Source organism: Diadema antillarum, unplaced genomic scaffold, assembly GCF_040938485.1.
Source record: "Diadema antillarum isolate AM-2024a unplaced genomic scaffold, OU_Dant_1.0 seq00000413_RagTag, whole genome shotgun sequence".
In the NCBI taxonomy this organism is placed as follows: Eukaryota; Metazoa; Echinodermata; class Echinoidea; order Diadematoida; family Diadematidae; genus Diadema; species Diadema antillarum.
In genome coordinates, this window is record NW_027271399.1 from 352,609 (window position 1) to 370,023 (window position 17,415).

The 17,415-nt window shown below is 38.3% G+C and overlaps 1 protein-coding gene across 1 annotated transcript in view; it reads right to left on the minus strand.

The window, feature by feature from the left end:
* Positions 1–16,644, minus strand: part of LOC139732332 (ras GTPase-activating-like protein IQGAP1) — a 123,236-nt gene extending 106,592 nt beyond the window's left edge. Inside the window, exons 1-2 of the mRNA XM_071643198.1 lie at positions 16,449–16,644; positions 13,131–13,236 (exon numbers count right to left, since the gene is read on the minus strand). Coding sequence (XP_071499299.1) covers positions 13,131–13,236; positions 16,449–16,539 — 197 coding nt within the window. The 5' untranslated portion in view covers positions 16,540–16,644. The remainder of the gene's footprint in view (positions 1–13,130; positions 13,237–16,448) is intronic.
* Positions 16,645–17,415: the final 771 nt, after the last annotated feature.

Below are 17,415 nucleotides of genomic sequence, written 5' to 3' on the forward strand. Positions count from 1 at the left end.
CATAATCACTGTCTAGGAACATTTGTGTATCACTGGATGCTGTTCAATTCCGAAATCCTACACTTCATTCAATAAATGGTCTACATGCGATTCTCCGCTTCCAGGAAAACCAGTAGCTTGAAATGCGCAATTTATATCCAAGAAGAATCATTGAAACTTCTTGGGGAGTATGAAAATATGAATTGCACTTCCAGATGGAATTCATGGATAGGAGAAGGAGTTCAATTCATGTTGAACACACAATCTGACAGGCCTTTCTTTTCTTTCTATGGGACCATTGGGGTCACTGTTAGCTAGAGGCAGCAGAGGAGGTCTCTTACAACCTAAATTGTTCACACGCCTCCCCTTGAGTCACAGCTAATGAGCACACATGGTGCATTCACATTGGAATTCCCATAGTATCAGGTTCCACAGTAAATTCTTGGCACCGTTCTCATTGGCCAAATACTATGTGGTAATCGATACAGCCGTAATGCACTTTGTATCATTCTCATTCATGAAATACCATGGTATTTCTGGTAAGCATTGCGCATAAGCATACTTTGTGTATCTGCAATGGGAAAAGACATGAAGTCTGTCAGGTCATGTGAGAATCAAACTGCTGTAAGATCAATGGGGTTTTATGACACAATTCACACTCAAATCATGCAGGTGTATTTTGTTCGAAGTTTGCATTACAATCCCCAAAACCACAGTATTTTGGAATGCACCTGCATTCACATGATAAAAACCTGCGTTATTTGAAATGTGCAACATGACATATGGTGGTATTCGAAATACCGCAATATTTCACTGTCATGATATATGGTGGTATTTGAAATACCGCAATACTTCACTGTCAATATGAATGCACCTAATGTTGACTAAGCCTTGTATGACTGCCCTTGACACAGACACCCAACCCTCCGGTCTGCAGACATTGCACTACACCTGGTGATCTCTTCTCTCCCCTCAATTCCATGACAAAACAAACAATCCCAACCTCATATTTCTCCACACAGTCAGTACATTGTACATGATGTGAATCCATTACACGTAGGCCTAAAATACAAATCTTTGAGTACCGGTATGTTTATGCGCATACAGTACAGTACATGTAAGTAGCCAGTCTGTATGTATTATACAACGTATATGAATAAATGTTTACATTGCACACAGTGTTCTGAAGAATTAATACTTCAATTTTAGTTTCGTTTTTCCGACAATTCAGACAAATTGTACTGCTGTTAAAATACAATACAATACAATACAATACAATCAGATCATTTATATAGCGCCCTTACACAGTCAATGACTGGTTTCACAGCACTTTCAACATTCAGTTACAGATTGGCATCAGGACCAAACAATCCTTTACAAAAGACCATGTTTTTGTGGTGAAGTTGTACTTTAATTCAGAACAAATTCTACACACATGCTCTTTTACATAAGGGGTATGAATCAACAGCAGGTATACAAATGCACTGAAAACCAATTTGGAAATCTGTATTGCATCATTTACATTTGATCAACAGATGAATTTGAATATTATAGGGCTGCCAACCTTCACACACAAAAACAAAACATATATTCTGAAAGCAAGTTACATGTACTTTGTGGTGAAATGGAGAATTTGCATGCAAAAGGCATCTTAAACTAGAGTTTAGAAAAAAGTGATTTTGATATCAAAACAATGTAATCATATTTTGGATTCAGAATAAACAAAAGAAAAATACTGCAATTGGTAAAAGCACACCAGTATGGTAGCTCTGACAATAAAGCCATGAGAAAAACATGCTCAAATGACATGTGTGGGCATGTCTTTCAAATGAAGCTAGATGATATTAGCTGATAGATACCAAACTTGATCATATGCTTATGAATAGTTTAATAGCTGCAGGATTCTGATCTCAATAATAGTGCAATATCTACAGCCAGGATCAACTGGACTTTGCCTGTGCCATAAACCTTTAAAACTTTTCATGTAGCTACATGTACCAGTCTCTGATGAAATGCTACAATATTCCACTGATGGTGACATATAAAATGTTTAATAGTGTTATGGTAATATTGCCATTTCTTCCATAATGTTAAAGTCGAGTGCTGTTCTAATGCAGGAGCACTAAGCAACTTCAACTACTTCCTGTGTGGTCTACTTACGGTGTGTGTCGAGCCTGCTTAACAGATAACATTGTTTGAACATTCCTGTATCGATCATGAGCCATTTTATTTGAACCATCTGCACCACATGTAAATAAGTGCCACTGCCAGGGAGTGTTGTGTATGTGACTCATACACGGGGCCTCAGGAATGGTTCCAAAAGATATCTCTTTGTATTTTATATTTAGTCAATCAGCTCTTTTCCTTTCAGAAGGAAGAGGGCAGGAAAATATGTCGGCACCCACAGGACAAGTACACATTGTCTGGGCTTATTTCATTCTCATTTTTTGCTTAAATATATGCCACAACCCGAAAGAAACATTGTTTACACATTATCAGAAAGTTTGCTATGACAGTAAGAGACAGCTGGGGCGAGTTTAATACGGGTCTTGAAAAGACATAAAAGAACCAGGTTACCATTAATGTCAGGTTCATTTTCATTTTCATTTTTTATTTTCTAGGTGATTAGTGAAACTGAGTAGCATAGTGCAAAAAAATATGATTCAATATATTACAGAGAAAGTTTTCTGAAATTATTTTGATTACAAAAATAAATTCAGTTTCAGTCACCTTGTTTTAATGCTGCAGCTTGCATATCATGAAAGATCAAGATAATACATTAATTTCAAAGAAGAAGAAAAACACAATGGTTCATTTCAACAAAGAAATATATTGTGAACATATATTTCCTTTTCATTCTGCCCAAATTATCATATAGTAATATATGGATAATTCAAATACCACTCAGCAATGAAAGACTACATCACACTGGAACTCTTCCTGTTTGCCCATGGTTAGATATTTTAGGATGTTCTCTGTTGAGGGAACATTTCTTACAAGTACTAGCAAAAGACACCAAACTACATAGAGAGCTAATTATTTTTGTAGAGTGCAATTGTATTAAACAAAGTTTCAAATCCTGTGCAATGCTTTAAAAACAGAGATAAATTATACTTCACAAAGAATTGACATTTACACATTTGTATGTTGTGATTCTAGGAAGCTGTGATATTTTTGCTCAGTCTACATTTGTACCCAAAAGTATGTTGTGATTCCAGGAAGTTGTGCTATTTTCGCTCAGTCTTCAGAGCACCTGAAGACAGTCTCTAATACAGACTCAGCAAAAGTTTGGGGGACAAGTTGAAAGGAAGCACATTAGTACTTTGACTAGCCCATATAATGGACCACAATATTTGTTGTTGAAGTATGTAGAATGTTCTCAACCTCATGGTGTGAATGCACAAGGGATTAACCCGCTCCATACTAAATTCTGAAATCCCCGTAAACTTTACACAAGCTACCAGGTTCCTGTATGAAATGGTTAACAACCTCTTCAATGGCATTTCAAACCCACCCATAGACCATCTTGCATGCTCTGTCCCCTAAAACAGTCAGCATTGATATCATGTTGCTATCAGTGTTCATGCACATTATGCACTTGGGTGACAAAATCTTCAGAGATTTAAAGATCATATCAAGACCGAATTCATGATTAAATGTCGCAAGAGACACCAACAAAGAGAAAAATATTTCACTCCACTTCTGTTCAGTTGTATCTGACCTCTTGACCTGTCAAGATGGTGTCAATTTTGATATTTTCTCCTCATGACCACACAATTTACCTGCACTTGGACAAATGCCAACTTCTGGAAGCTGCCACACCCTCTACACTACACTGGGAACTAATATTTCATGGCAAATCTATGAGACATTCTTTCACTTCAGTCATATTTCACTAACGAGATATTCTTAATGCTTTATCATACAGCATGTTACAATATGTGGCAAGTCAAGCTTCAAAATCATTTGCTTAAATTCATGCAATTATCTTTGAAGGGTTTTGACCACTCTGTGAGTAGACATTTCAGTGATGCAGATTATATGAATGTGTCTGGATTAAAGACTATGAAGAGGGCACCACCCTCTGTGTTCTTCGTCTGACTGTGCTGACCCCATACGACCTTGAGTGAGGTGGCCCAGGGTGTAGCAATCAACCCTCCTCCCCCCTCCCAGGCCTCTAGGGAGTGGTTGACTCATCATCCTTGGAGGATCATAGGACATATAAACAAAAAGGTATTTCAGCCCCACAGCTCGGGTTTATTGCCTGACTTGAGTTCAACCAGGGAGGTGAGACAAAAAGGAGTGGGCACTCTGCCCTGAGGGTTTTCCCTATCACTCAACACAGGATTACAAGGGATCAGTGCCCCAACGAACAAGTAAACGACCTCTTACGTAACGAGGTCAGTCTGATCGTTATCACTGCTGTTTGATGTTCGATCCTCGGGGCCGCGGTGATTTGGCCCTCTATCGTTAGGAGTATGGACAGGCCAGTTGACTTGTGTGTGTTCACAAGGACGTGTATGAGGGTTTTACATTCTTTATGCAGGCTCACACGGCATATGCTCTTGGGACCTGCTAGTCTAAGAATTCAGCTCTCGATAGATACAAAAATTTTGAAAATCGGCCAAGAAGAAGTTGAGTTTTGACAATGTAACTGTTTAACAATAGCCATTGTTTTGTTCTTGTTTTAATCAAATTACGACGCAATGTCAAGTGTAAATCCTGACTAGTGCTGACGAAATTCACCTGTAGATCAGCAGATGTTGGGGTTTTTCTTTAGTCAGATGTATCACTTCATTGTTCGCTCGTGTTGGTTCTCTTGTCATATTTTTTGGGAAACTTGCGTACATCCGCCAAGACATGTTTTTTCTGGTCCCACTACCATATTTTTGTGAGCAATTTTAGTTCTCCAGGGGATGAAAACACTATTTGAATGTTTTTTTGTTGTATGCTGGGGATATATTGAGGCAGGAGGGCTCGAATCTACAACAGAGTGGTCATGATGGAGACTACTATAGGACCTAATCTTGGTGAAATAACTTGCCTCCTTGCCTGGTGTATGGTGAAAACATGTGAGAGTTCAGTGAGAGCTGAACTATCTCACATGTCCTGTATCACTGTATGCCTGATAAGATATTCACCATGGCGCTTTTTTGTTGTCTGTCTCTCTGTTTTTGTTTTATTCTTATTTGAAAGCTGAATGGGTATTTTTATGATGGTTGTTGCTGTTGTGGTTAGTATTTTCTGTGCTAGCTTGGTATTAAAATTATTATCATCAGACATTATTAGGGCCTGTGTTCCACTACTCAGCTGTTCATGTTTCCTTCACATTCTTTCAATCAGTATATTATTATTGGTGCTGCTAATCATTATTATTAAATGTTTTTAAGTCTGTGTTAATTTGTTTCCATTTCATGTAAAAGTTATTTCACCATAATAGCATGCAAAGTACATTTGTTCCCAAGAAATCTTATAGTACATGGACATGTAAATGCACATAAATTATAATACCTTGAATACTAGCTGCAAAATTCAAAATGTGACCATGCAACCAGTTCACTGCACATCACAATGCACCAGTGTTGTTTGCAGGCACAGCAATGGGTAATGCACCAGTTATGCACCAGTATACACCACCCATCCAGTACCACGTGGAGTAATCCAGGTTCTGGCCAGGGAGGGGTGAGACCCACCAGCCTGTTGACAGGATTGCGCATGTGCACTGTGCGGCCAAGCGGCAGTAATCTAGTTAGTGGAGTGGTCTCTTGGGGAGTGCGGCTCCGAGGATGGTTCAAAAGACACTAATCCAGTGCCCACTCCTTTTCCTCTCACCTCCCTGGTTCAACAGAAAATTTCAATACCTGGAGGAACAAATTCTTGAGAATGACAGCTTTTGTAGAGATGAAACACGAATTGAAGCATCTGTGAAACGTTTGAGCTAAATCAGGCAAATGTCAAAAAAGTTACACCTCTATTGAGTATCAGCTGTCATAAGAGGTGGGTATTCTGATGGCAACTTGCAACAGCTGTTTGTGATAGCTGGGATTACATGTCAGCCTGAATGATGGTGGTACAGCCTGTACATGTCCATACATGTATGTAGGCCTACAATGTTTTCTACATGTATGTACACTGTATGTTTCATTTTCAAAACACTTCAAATAAATTTTCTTTGTTAGAATGCTTGACATACTTTAGGCCTATATCTTTGATTTTTTTTTCTTTCAAATTACACTGTATGTTTAATTTTCAGAACACTTCAAATAAATTTTCTTTGTTAGAATGCTTGACATACTTTATTTGATTATTTTTTCTTCTTTCAAACGCTGTGTGTATTCAAACTTTCACTTTTTAAGGACACACATACTAGTACAGCAAGGAAAAGGGCACATTAATATGCAATGTACATTAGGTCTAGGCCTTCATGGTTTTTTAGAGTACATAACTGATTTATACTACTTCTTATCTTACAAGACAGATTAGGCTAAAAATCATTCATCTCAAATAAACACTTTTCTGAGTATTTTGGTCTTTCTCTGGGTAACAAACAAGGATTTAAAGCAAAAAAGATCAGGGTTGGGTCCAATATTAAAGAAACAAGGAAGTTTTCCCAGTATTTCAACAATTTCATGACAACTTTTCTAGCATCTACTTTTGTGTCACATTAAATTCCCTAGGAATTTCCCTCACACATAATTTTTAGCTGCTGAATGCCCCTAGCACATGGAAATCTGTAGGCAAAAAAATGATATTACTACACAAGTAAGGATACTCATTCTTGTACATACACAGGGGCAGATCCAGGAATTCCATTAAAGGGGAGGCGCCTTTACAAACTTCAAGGGGGTGCACATACCCCCCCCCCCCATTTTCTTTTTATTTCTTATGTTTTAACAAAAAGTAAGGAGGGGCACCCCCCCCCCAATCCGCCACAGATACAGTGCATTTTGTTTGTTCTTTTTTTTTTGTGATCATTTTGCAGTGAGTTTAAGTCTATAACTACAATTGTGTATGTGTGTTGTCAAACTGCGAGTACTTCACAACTTCGTGAAACACAGATACAGTGAAGGCAATGCAGTTTGGGAAGCTAAGGGCTTGGGTAAACTACTAAATAGTTACAGCAATGTACATCACACCTATGTATTGCTGGATCATGTTTTTGACACAATCTGTGCTGTTCAGTTCTTCTTCCACTTTTAAGAATGATTTGAGAAAGTTTGGTCATTGTTACAACATTTATAATGAATACAAAACACCCACACTGCTGATTATCAAGGTTTGCCACTGTTCAAGCATTTCCTGAAAGTCTTCATTCCCAGTACAAAACAAACAAGGTAATGTAATTGCTCGATCATCTTTTTGATAACTCTTTTGAACAATTCTGTGCCAATGTATTTGTGTGGTATTTGGCAGGAGAAAACTACATTAAATGCTCATATTGTTTGGGGGTTTTCACACAAGTTGTAGTGCTAACAGAAAGACTTGCACTAATTGTATAGTTTGTGGTTCATTATCATCAGTCACAACCTTTATGTAGAACTCTCAAATCATGCAGTATTTGATGTAACGGCCAAGTGATGAAAAATTCTGAACAAGGTCCATGAATATTGAACTTTATTTTCACTAGCATGGAATGTCATCATTATTGGTAAAATCATTATTTTACTCGTATGGGGGCGAACAACAGATGACATGTTTAACTCCGATTTATTCGTGCAGAACCCCCTCATGCACAATTGATAATACAATGAAAATCCAGTGCATGCCATTTTGCAGATCACAAAACAAGAATTACCTACCATTGTCGATAATTTAGGCCATTACAAAGCATTTACAAGAATAGATTCTTGCAATGAAGTGTTTGAATTGCGTTCATACACCATGTCCTTCGGGGCGGGGTGGGGGGGGGGCATGTTTGGATGCCTATACACACAACTCTTCCATCCCACCCTCAAACCCATTGCCGCACCCATCAGAGCCAAATACACACACACACAATGAAAGGATTGTATGGTAAAACATAGAAACTGTTGATTTTTGCTCTAAAGTGGCGACTTTAATATCACTGCAAATTGCATGCTTCAGATATGTTTGAAATATTTTCAGTTGATTGTGACAAACATGGAAAATATTACCCATAAGGAATGCCAGAAGTATTGCAATCTGAAACATTAAAAAAAAAAAGCTTCAAAGCTATAAATATGATTACAGCTTCAAGAAAATTCACGTTTGTGTCATTTGTTCTGGTGTTAATGTGCAAAACACAAATTTATACGTTTGAATGCATCATCAATCTGTCAGTATTCCAATGATATAGCAACACTGGCACTGGTCTGGTGGTCCCCGACCAGTAAAAAATGGAAAAACTGGGTACCTACTGGACCAACAGACAGGTCGGATTAGTAGAAAAAATGAGTTAGTGTGCCGCCCTGGACACAATAGCCACTGTTTCAGCTTTGGGGTACTTCAAGTCAAGTGTATAATTTTTTAATCGACAAAGAGAGCTCTAGAAAATGTCTGTGTACATGTCTGTGTATAAGACATTATATACAATCTTTTAGACTCTCTGAAGAATGATTTCCCCTCCTATCTATGTGGTCCGAATGTTCAGCTCTGTAGCCTTGCTATATAACTTTGTACATGGCCTACAGCTTTTTAGGCAGGGCTCAACATTAGAGGTGGCCTGGTTGCCTGTGGCCGGGACCACTAAAGATTGTAGCCTTGCCATCAAACTTTCGAAAATGTTATCGTTTGGTGCCCAAAATAGACACCTAAGATTTACAATTCTTACAAATACTTTTATAATAATTTCCTTTTATTTTGGGCCCTTGCATGTCTTTTAGGGGCAACTAAAATTTCAAACTCACAGATTTCAGCGGTTCGAATGGGCCACTAGAGAGAGAGAGAGAAAAAAAAAGGTTAGTGTTGAGCCCTGGTTTACATGCTTTACCCATCAGGTGATCTGCCATACGGTAAATTCTTTGCAAACAAGGTGGACATTTTTTTCACTTCTATTTTGCTGACGCAACAACTCGAACTTTTGCAAAAATGAGTTTCAATATTCGCTTAAAAAGGCAAAAAAAAAAACACTTTAATCCAATCAATACTGGGTTTCAAGAAGAAATTTTCGTCTCCTCAAATTTCACACAAGTCATGCAACTTATTTTCCACACATTTAAAGTTTGTGGGGGAAAAAAAAGGAGAACAAATTGCGTGAAAGAAATGCTGGATTATTATCCCTGCCTAATGCTCCAATTGACTCACTACTGGCTGCTACCAAGTCAATGTTCTTGGTAGCTTCATACTGCTAATAGGTAGCTAAAAACTACCACTTGTACAGTTTAGTTGGCTTTATTTCCTTGTACCCAAGGTCTGTTTGAATGCACATGGCGTGCTGCAAACAAAGAGGACCCATATGTGCTTAAGGATGCTAACACGTGTCCTGATTATGGAGGCACACAGTAGACTGTGGGTATCTTATGACAAGATGGGCTTGGCTTTGGGGGAAATGTGTAAATGGTTCAGACACTTTGCACTTGCAGGACATATAATCTGTACATTTCGACAATCCTTTTTTTTTTTTCTTTCTTTTTTTTTGATTCTCGATCAAACTCACATAAAAATATTTATGTGGCAGTGTGCAGGATTTACAAACCTGCCTTGCTGAGTATGAATCTTGAAAAAAAAAATCTGATGTGTCTTCCTGAAAAGATTTGTTCTATTGGATTCTGCATTTAAAAATGAGATTTTTCATTTGTTACAAATGGGTGCCGTTTTATCTAAAATCAACTATTTTACAAGAGTGTATAAATTTGAGAACGAAAATGAAATAGAATTAGAAATATACTGCATACAATATTGACATTAAACTTCCACTATATGCACTACTGCTTGTATGCCAGAGATGCATATGTAGGTTCAAGAAAGCTAAAACCACAGTCTGCATGCAAAGACTACCCCAACAAGCAGACATGCAATCTTTGAAAATTAGTCCTCATTAGCATTCATGGCCATTACCTCCGATGCTCATGATGATGTATCCTGAATATAAAACTGCAAATCTTACAGTATGCGCATGCCCCGAAACGCTCAATTAAACACCCCCTACACGTACAACGGTCTCTCTATCTCATTTCTCATTCAGAGGCATGAGTGTGTTCATACTCTCATTTATCCTAGCTGACTCTTTAATCTTTGATGTGCCCAGGGCTGGCCAACACATGCCTGGTTCATATACTCCACAAAAAAAAAAAAAAAAAAAAAATCAGTTAATGTTTAATCACCACATGAAGATTACCCCCCCCCCCCCCCCCCCCCCCAACGTTCATCAGCCAAGCAATGAGAGTGATGCTACAACACATTGAGTAGGCGGACTGGTCGCTATATGATTTGCACCATGCAAAGGTAGACTGTCAAAACATTATGTTGATGAGTTGACTTGAGCATGTATGGCACAATTGCCCTCCATTATTGTTGGCTTTCAGAATACAACCTTCAAAGACATTGATTAAGCTGCTCCAATTCAAAACTAAGAACCCCCTTTTAGTCTCTAAAGTGCTTCCTCTCTGTAGCCCTTGCAGACAAAGCAGGGGCGGATCCAGGAATTCCGCGACGGAGAGGCACCTTTAGAAAATTAAGGGGGGGGGGGGCACACGCACCTCCCCCATTTTTTCTTTTTATTTCTTTTGTTTTAACCAAAAATAAAGAGGGGGTGCGCACCCGGTGTGCCCCCCTCTGGATCCGCCACTGCAAAGTAACACTTGTTGGTGTTAACAGACGGATAAAATCTGTCGAGATTTAAGTTTGTATGTCACTTGGCCTCTTTTTTTTTAAATCGCTCACTGGCATTAAAACCTCAGCTTCCTGGACATTGACTTTCATTTGAAAGTTCTTATATAGTTTGTTTTTAAGAAGAAAAAAAAAACAGTAAAAGTAATCAACTGAGAAGATGAATTAAAGGGTTCCATGACATTTGCCCCTGCAACAATTGCTGGACCATGAAATATCAGCATGCTAAACCAAACATAAATTCTACACACAAACATAACCTTTACCCTAATCATAATCCTCACATCAAACTAAACCTAAAACCCTATCACAACCCTAACCCCATACCTACAAGCGTACCAACCCCGAGGCTTAATAAATCTGAACAAAGAAAAATTATCTAAAAATCTGAACTCTTATAAATTTCATATACTTAGCTATCAACAGATATTAAAAAAAAAAATCAGAACACACTGAATACATACATTCTTTCAGTGAAAAATCTGAATATTCAGGTTAAATCTGAACAGTTGGCAGGTATGTAACCCTACGTCCCTTGGAGAAAATACGGACCAGAGCTATTGTTGCAGGAGCAAGTGTTGTGTCACTGGGTCAAAGACAACAAGCATATAAAGGTAACAGAAATGACCGGGCAACATACAGTAAATTCAGTCTAGCCTTGTCAAAATTATGTGAATGCTGTCTGTCTCCACTAAATTAGGGAGAACCCTGCCTTGTGTTTGTATAAATTGCAGCACAGATACAAACTACCGAGGAATTCATACTGCTGGAATGAATGAAAAAAAAAAAATTCCCGCCCTCCATGCCACATGTCATTCAGTGCCCACATACATCAATCGGTGGCGGCGGGAACGTCTTCTCCATGTCGCGTCGGAGGTCTCTCACACTTTGTTTTCCAGGCTTTGTCAGTAGGAGACTTCCTCTCAAATTTGCACCCTTCTTGAGCTTTGATTAGTCACAGAGAGTTATTTTCAGGAATGCGTCCTGACAATGCCGAAAGCTGGCACCCCTGACTCATCTTTACATTGTCTATTTTTGTCAATACCTTACAACATATCTCTCAGGTGGGTAAAAATAGAAGAAATATAACTGAAAGAGACAGTATCAGACAATAACATATAATAAACTACATTTTTACAGGTGTTTTTTCTTTTTCAAACACATAGACAACACTGACTGGAAAAAAAATGGAATTGGAATAATCTATAAATGAAACAGGCAAGTACTGTAGTTTTCTGATACCATAACACGGTAATACTTAAAGAAGCTCTTGATTGAAGCAACATTCAATGTACTGTTTTACTGGCCTTAATCAGCCACAAGAAGAATTGAAATGTGTGTTTGATTTGGTTGGGTTTGTTTTGTTTTTTGTTTTTTTGTAATTAAAGATCTGTATTTTTCTCTCTATCTCTTTCTCCATCTCTCTTCCTCTCTCTGTAAGATTTTTCCCAATATTCTATAAACATATCTAATATAGGCCTAGCATGTTGTGATAATCATCTTTTTTCTCCTGTAAGTTTTATAGTAAAACCAACAGATTTGGGATCCTACAATCTATTTTGATTTAAATGTGGAGAAAATGCTCATACTATTAAAGCACATTACGCTGTAGATCAACTGCAAAATTGATTTCCATCAAAATACATATCATTTCTAAATTTCATGAAGGAACAGCATATTTTACAATTAAATATCAAAAGAGAATCCTAGCTGTCAGCCTGGCTCTGACTGCTCCCTACAGGTTTATTTTACTCTATTTTCTTGAGATGTTGAATGAATGAAGGCTCATGAATTGGAACTACACTTAGCCAAATGGTGTAGCCACTTGAGTACAAATTTGATTGACACACACTTTGAGACTGTAAAAAAAAAGGGGTTGTGGCTAAAATTTACCACAGAAGGGATGAACATTAGCTTGGAGCTATTGACACTATACTTGTATCTTTTTTTTAAACATTTTTTATTTTATTTATTTATTTTTTTGGGGGGAGGGTTCGAAATATGGGGAGCACACATAGGCCTACTGTATACGGTAAATATTTCGTGAGGTTTTTATTTTTCATAAATTTCACGAGTCAGGTGCTATTCGCAAATTTAAAAACACAAGAAAATATTAACTCTCATCCTGAACTGAATGTGACGTGCACACATACACTTCTCCATTCAGTATCTGTATTCCACAATCACGAATTTAACCAATCATAAGTTGGCAGTAAGTCCAAATTAAAAAAAAAAAATTGATTACCTAAAGAAATAGTGTATACAGCAACCAGTTCTTGTATTACTTCCCCTCCCCCCCCCCCCCCCCCCCTTAATAGGTTAACCTACAGAAAACTATGAAAACATACAAACCAGCCACTTACTTCTTAGCCTCCTCCAGATGGCAGAGGTATTGGTAGGCAATGCTCTTCAGCCGGTCAGCATCCATCTGGTCCGCTGATGCCCTCTGGGGCATGTCCTCAGTGTCAGCTGGAAGAGAAATGACGGGAGATCAAGCATTCATCTCAATAGTGTGCCATCAGAAAGCTTGACAAGAAGTGAACAACCGCCTGTTCCTTTGCTAATTTGTGTGGAATTCACATTATACAATGTATGTCCATTCCTACAACATGCAGAGTTTAGTAGAAGAGTTGCATGAATTGAAGCACACACACACACACAGACAAAAAAAAATCAATCAATAAGGTTGCACAGGGAAAGAGCACAATCAGAAGTGGGAATCCTGAAATACAAAGAGAAAAATATTTAGGTATGCAGTGCATTTGATATAGTGTCATAAACCATGATAAGTCATAGGTCTTCTTTAATATCACTGGCATAACAAGAGTTTACCCAGCTACTCATTTGTGGTAAAAACTAAAAAACTCCTTGAAAGTTGAGCTCTTTTTGAGTCTGTGTGTGTTAGGATTAAGATCAAAGTAAAAGCGAATTACGGGGTGCAAGGACTGTTGTCCAACGCTCTTTTGTATGAAACGTATACATTGTAACACGCTTTTCTGACCCAAGCTTTTACAGAATTCTAAAGCAGATTATCACAGTGACTGTATAAAGTAGCATGCCAGATACAATTGTTTTAAATTGTACAAGAACATTTCCTTAATTCAGTGATTATCACATTCTAGACAGACCATCACCTTGAAGACAATGCGCATTCTAGAGAGACCATCACCTTGAAGACAATGCCTCATCACAGATTACAATTACATAATTGATTCACGCCATGGAGAGGCAAAACTTAATACTATAGGAACAAGAAGAGTGATTCAACTGCATTACATGTACAGTTATATCTTCTCCATATTTCCACAGTGGGTTGAATAACAAACAGATGCTTGCTTTACAGGTAAAATTCAGTCATATAATTAAATCCATTATTATGAAGTTCACACCGAAAGTAAGAGTGTGAGAATAGGAGTAGAATTAAAGAGTGTACACCAGACAGTGAAAGTTTGAGCAAATTCTGATCAGTACTCCGAAGTTATCATTCTTTGAATTTGTGATCATCAAGCACAAATTGGCAACTCAGATTTGAAGCAGCATATGAACTCACCTTTTATTTGCCCTCTGCATAAAATTTCCCCAAATCTCTCCTTTATTCTTAATCATGGATAACAGATTATTTTGCAAACAGGGGTTGCATAGATTTTTTTTTTTACAATGATTTCTATGGGTGCATACCTGACTGTTGGAAATTTATTTCATGGGAAAATAAACATTTGTGCGTGCTTTTTGTTTGTTTATTTGTTTTAAAATACAGATTAAATGGTGGTGGAGGGGGTGGGGGGGGGGGCTTGCATGTGCTATCATGAAATTGCCAATTTTGTTTTCTATTTTCTGATTGATCACAACTCCAAATACAGGTATTAAACTTTCTCAGTTTTCATCAGAATTTTCTGCTCCTGTTCTCACAAAGTGATTTTTAGGGTGGATTTCCCTTTCACGACAGCTAATTTGAGAATAATTCGACAAAGTGACACTATAATTTGATACGCATGTACTAGATCAAATGATTTACTGCAATATTGCATACATTGTATGATATTGCTGGTATGCCTCTGAGAGTAGGGGAGAGCGGGGTGAGTTGGGACGCGGGTCAAGTGGGACACGTTCTCTGAATCAAAAACTGTTCAACCAATCAGCGATTGGCTAATATCTACAATAAGTCCCTAGCAACCATACATCACATTAAGAAAGCCATGCAGTTCGGCAAATTCTAAGTGTGCATAAATTGCTATTGAAAATTTTCCCCCAAATATGATTTTTTTTTTAAATCAGGTTAATTACCCTGTTGTCTTTGTATTCATGATTTCAAGGGCACAATTGAAGCTGGTGGTGAGCCTTATTGATATGCAACTAATATAACTTGTTTTTGACAAATGCCTGCATGGTTACTGAGCAGTTGTACATATCTATGTATATGCCATGTGAGGGACAGTTGGGACAACGTGTCCCATTTGTCCCTCATAATAGCATTACATGTAAAACAGTTCAGATTTTCAAACATGTTGTTCAAACTTGTTTTGTTGAAATAAAGATCATTTTAAAGCATGTTTGACTGTTTTCATTACCAATGTTTCATTACGCCTTCAAACTTTGACTTTTCCGACATGTTTATAGGATGTCACACTTTACCCCACTTTACCAACACCGTCCCATTTCTCCCTTGCCGTTGTCCCACTTTACCCACGGGTGGGTCAACTTCTCCCCCAAAATAAGGTTTTTTCTTTTCATTAACTGCAGAAAATTGAGAACAGTGCCACCCCCAGTTTATAGCTCTTTATGTAACCTACCATATGAACCTTCATGCAAGCCCGCAAGGAAATGTAATCATCTCTTTTATAAAAAGATATCAGAAGAAAATCGGCGAACTTGAAATAATGTCCCACTTCTCCCCGCTCTCCCCTATGACTCCATGGTTGAATGCTTAAAGTTGTAACTGGCATAGATCTTTTTTTAGTTTAAGCTTCAGATTCATCACTTTTTTTCATTAATAAAAAGAAACAACTTTCTTTACTCGTTTTTGACAAACTACGACTTTGATTTCTGAAGATAGAAGAGAGTTTTTACATCTGTAGGCCCCTAACCTGATCAATTTAGAATTCATGACCTAGAATTCAATAGTAGAAAAAGATTATGGAGCCCTAGGCCCCTAGATTCTAGGTTTTGGTAAATTAATATGTCTTTATTGTTAGAAATCTTAGAATACTGAGATTAAAAATTCATGCCGATGGGCCAGAAACTAGAATTGTGAAAGTATACATACCGGTACCACATTACCAGAGGCTAGCTAGAGCCTCTGGCAGAGCCCAGAGGCAAATACTTTTTTATATAAATTGTGATCTTTTTGCTAAAAACAAGTTAAACTTAATCTATAAATACAAACAAGGCAAAGCCCAAGATCGATGGATAATTCCGAGAAGTTCATAGGTGTTTAAATGTCTCAAAACTCGGTCCCAAAATGTCTCAAAACTCTTAAACTAACAACGTTCTAAACTCCATAAAACAGGCACATGTCGCCCAAAAATACAACTACCACCAGCGTCTTTATGTACATGTTGTAAATGGGTGTATAGCATGACAGCTGCCCCGCGGTAGACGCCCATGCCATGGCAGTGATATACTCGACTCCACACTTGCGGAGAGATCCGCTCATTCATTGATTAGGGCCTGAATTTACTTACGATCATACTCTGTTGAGACTCGGGCGTCCGGACTATCATCGCTTGAAACACTTCCATTGGTTGCTATACCGTTCCCATTCACCGTCGCCATTTTCAGAACTTAATACGAGTCATGAAATCCGAAAATTATCCGAGAAATTCCAGTTAATTCCAAGTGGAGCTTGACGGGATCGTTTCCGTCGACGTTGGCACACCACGAATAGTGCCTACTAGGGAGCGGCGAGTCGGGTAACTGCGAGTGCGAGTGGCGCGGCAAGTGGTAGGCGAGCGCAGTGTTTTGGTAATGGTTCAGTAGCCAGAGCGAGTGCCAGCGCATGTAAATATCGAGGCTCGAGGCGCTGCGTGCCTTGTATGGGCGGAACACCGAAAAACAACAGGTGGTAACTAGTAATCGAGAGCAAGTAATCGCCTGTTTCACTCAGCAGCTAGTCGAAACACACCATAGGAGACTATTCTATCGACTAAAAGAAAGAAAAACTTCGCGCACGTGAAATGGTCACGTCTCGCTGTAGGTGTCAAGTTCAAGTTTCTGAGTGGCGCGAACAGTTCGTAACTGGTTGGCGAGCAAGTCAATAAAATAATGTAGCATCATGGGAGTAGAGTCGTATACGACCCCATTATGTCGCGGGCATAGGCTCTCCATTATTTGTATAAATAGCCTCAGATGTGTTTACTGAGCCAGGATTCGCTGGAGATAGAGCGCCTCTCTTGCTGCAAAGGGCATGCATTTTGTTTCTGCGATCGCAAGAGGGCAATGTTCATTTAATCTTTGGATGAATGAAGTAGAACGATAATATGACTGCAGAATGATTTATCATAATATGGTGTGAGATATGACGAGACATGTACTAGTAGATTAAATCTAGCGCAATAATAATGAATCGGGCTCAAAATCAAATGGCGAAACTCGATCAGAATATAGCTCATCTACCCTCCTCTCTATAACAAACTTAGTCCTCCAAAATGA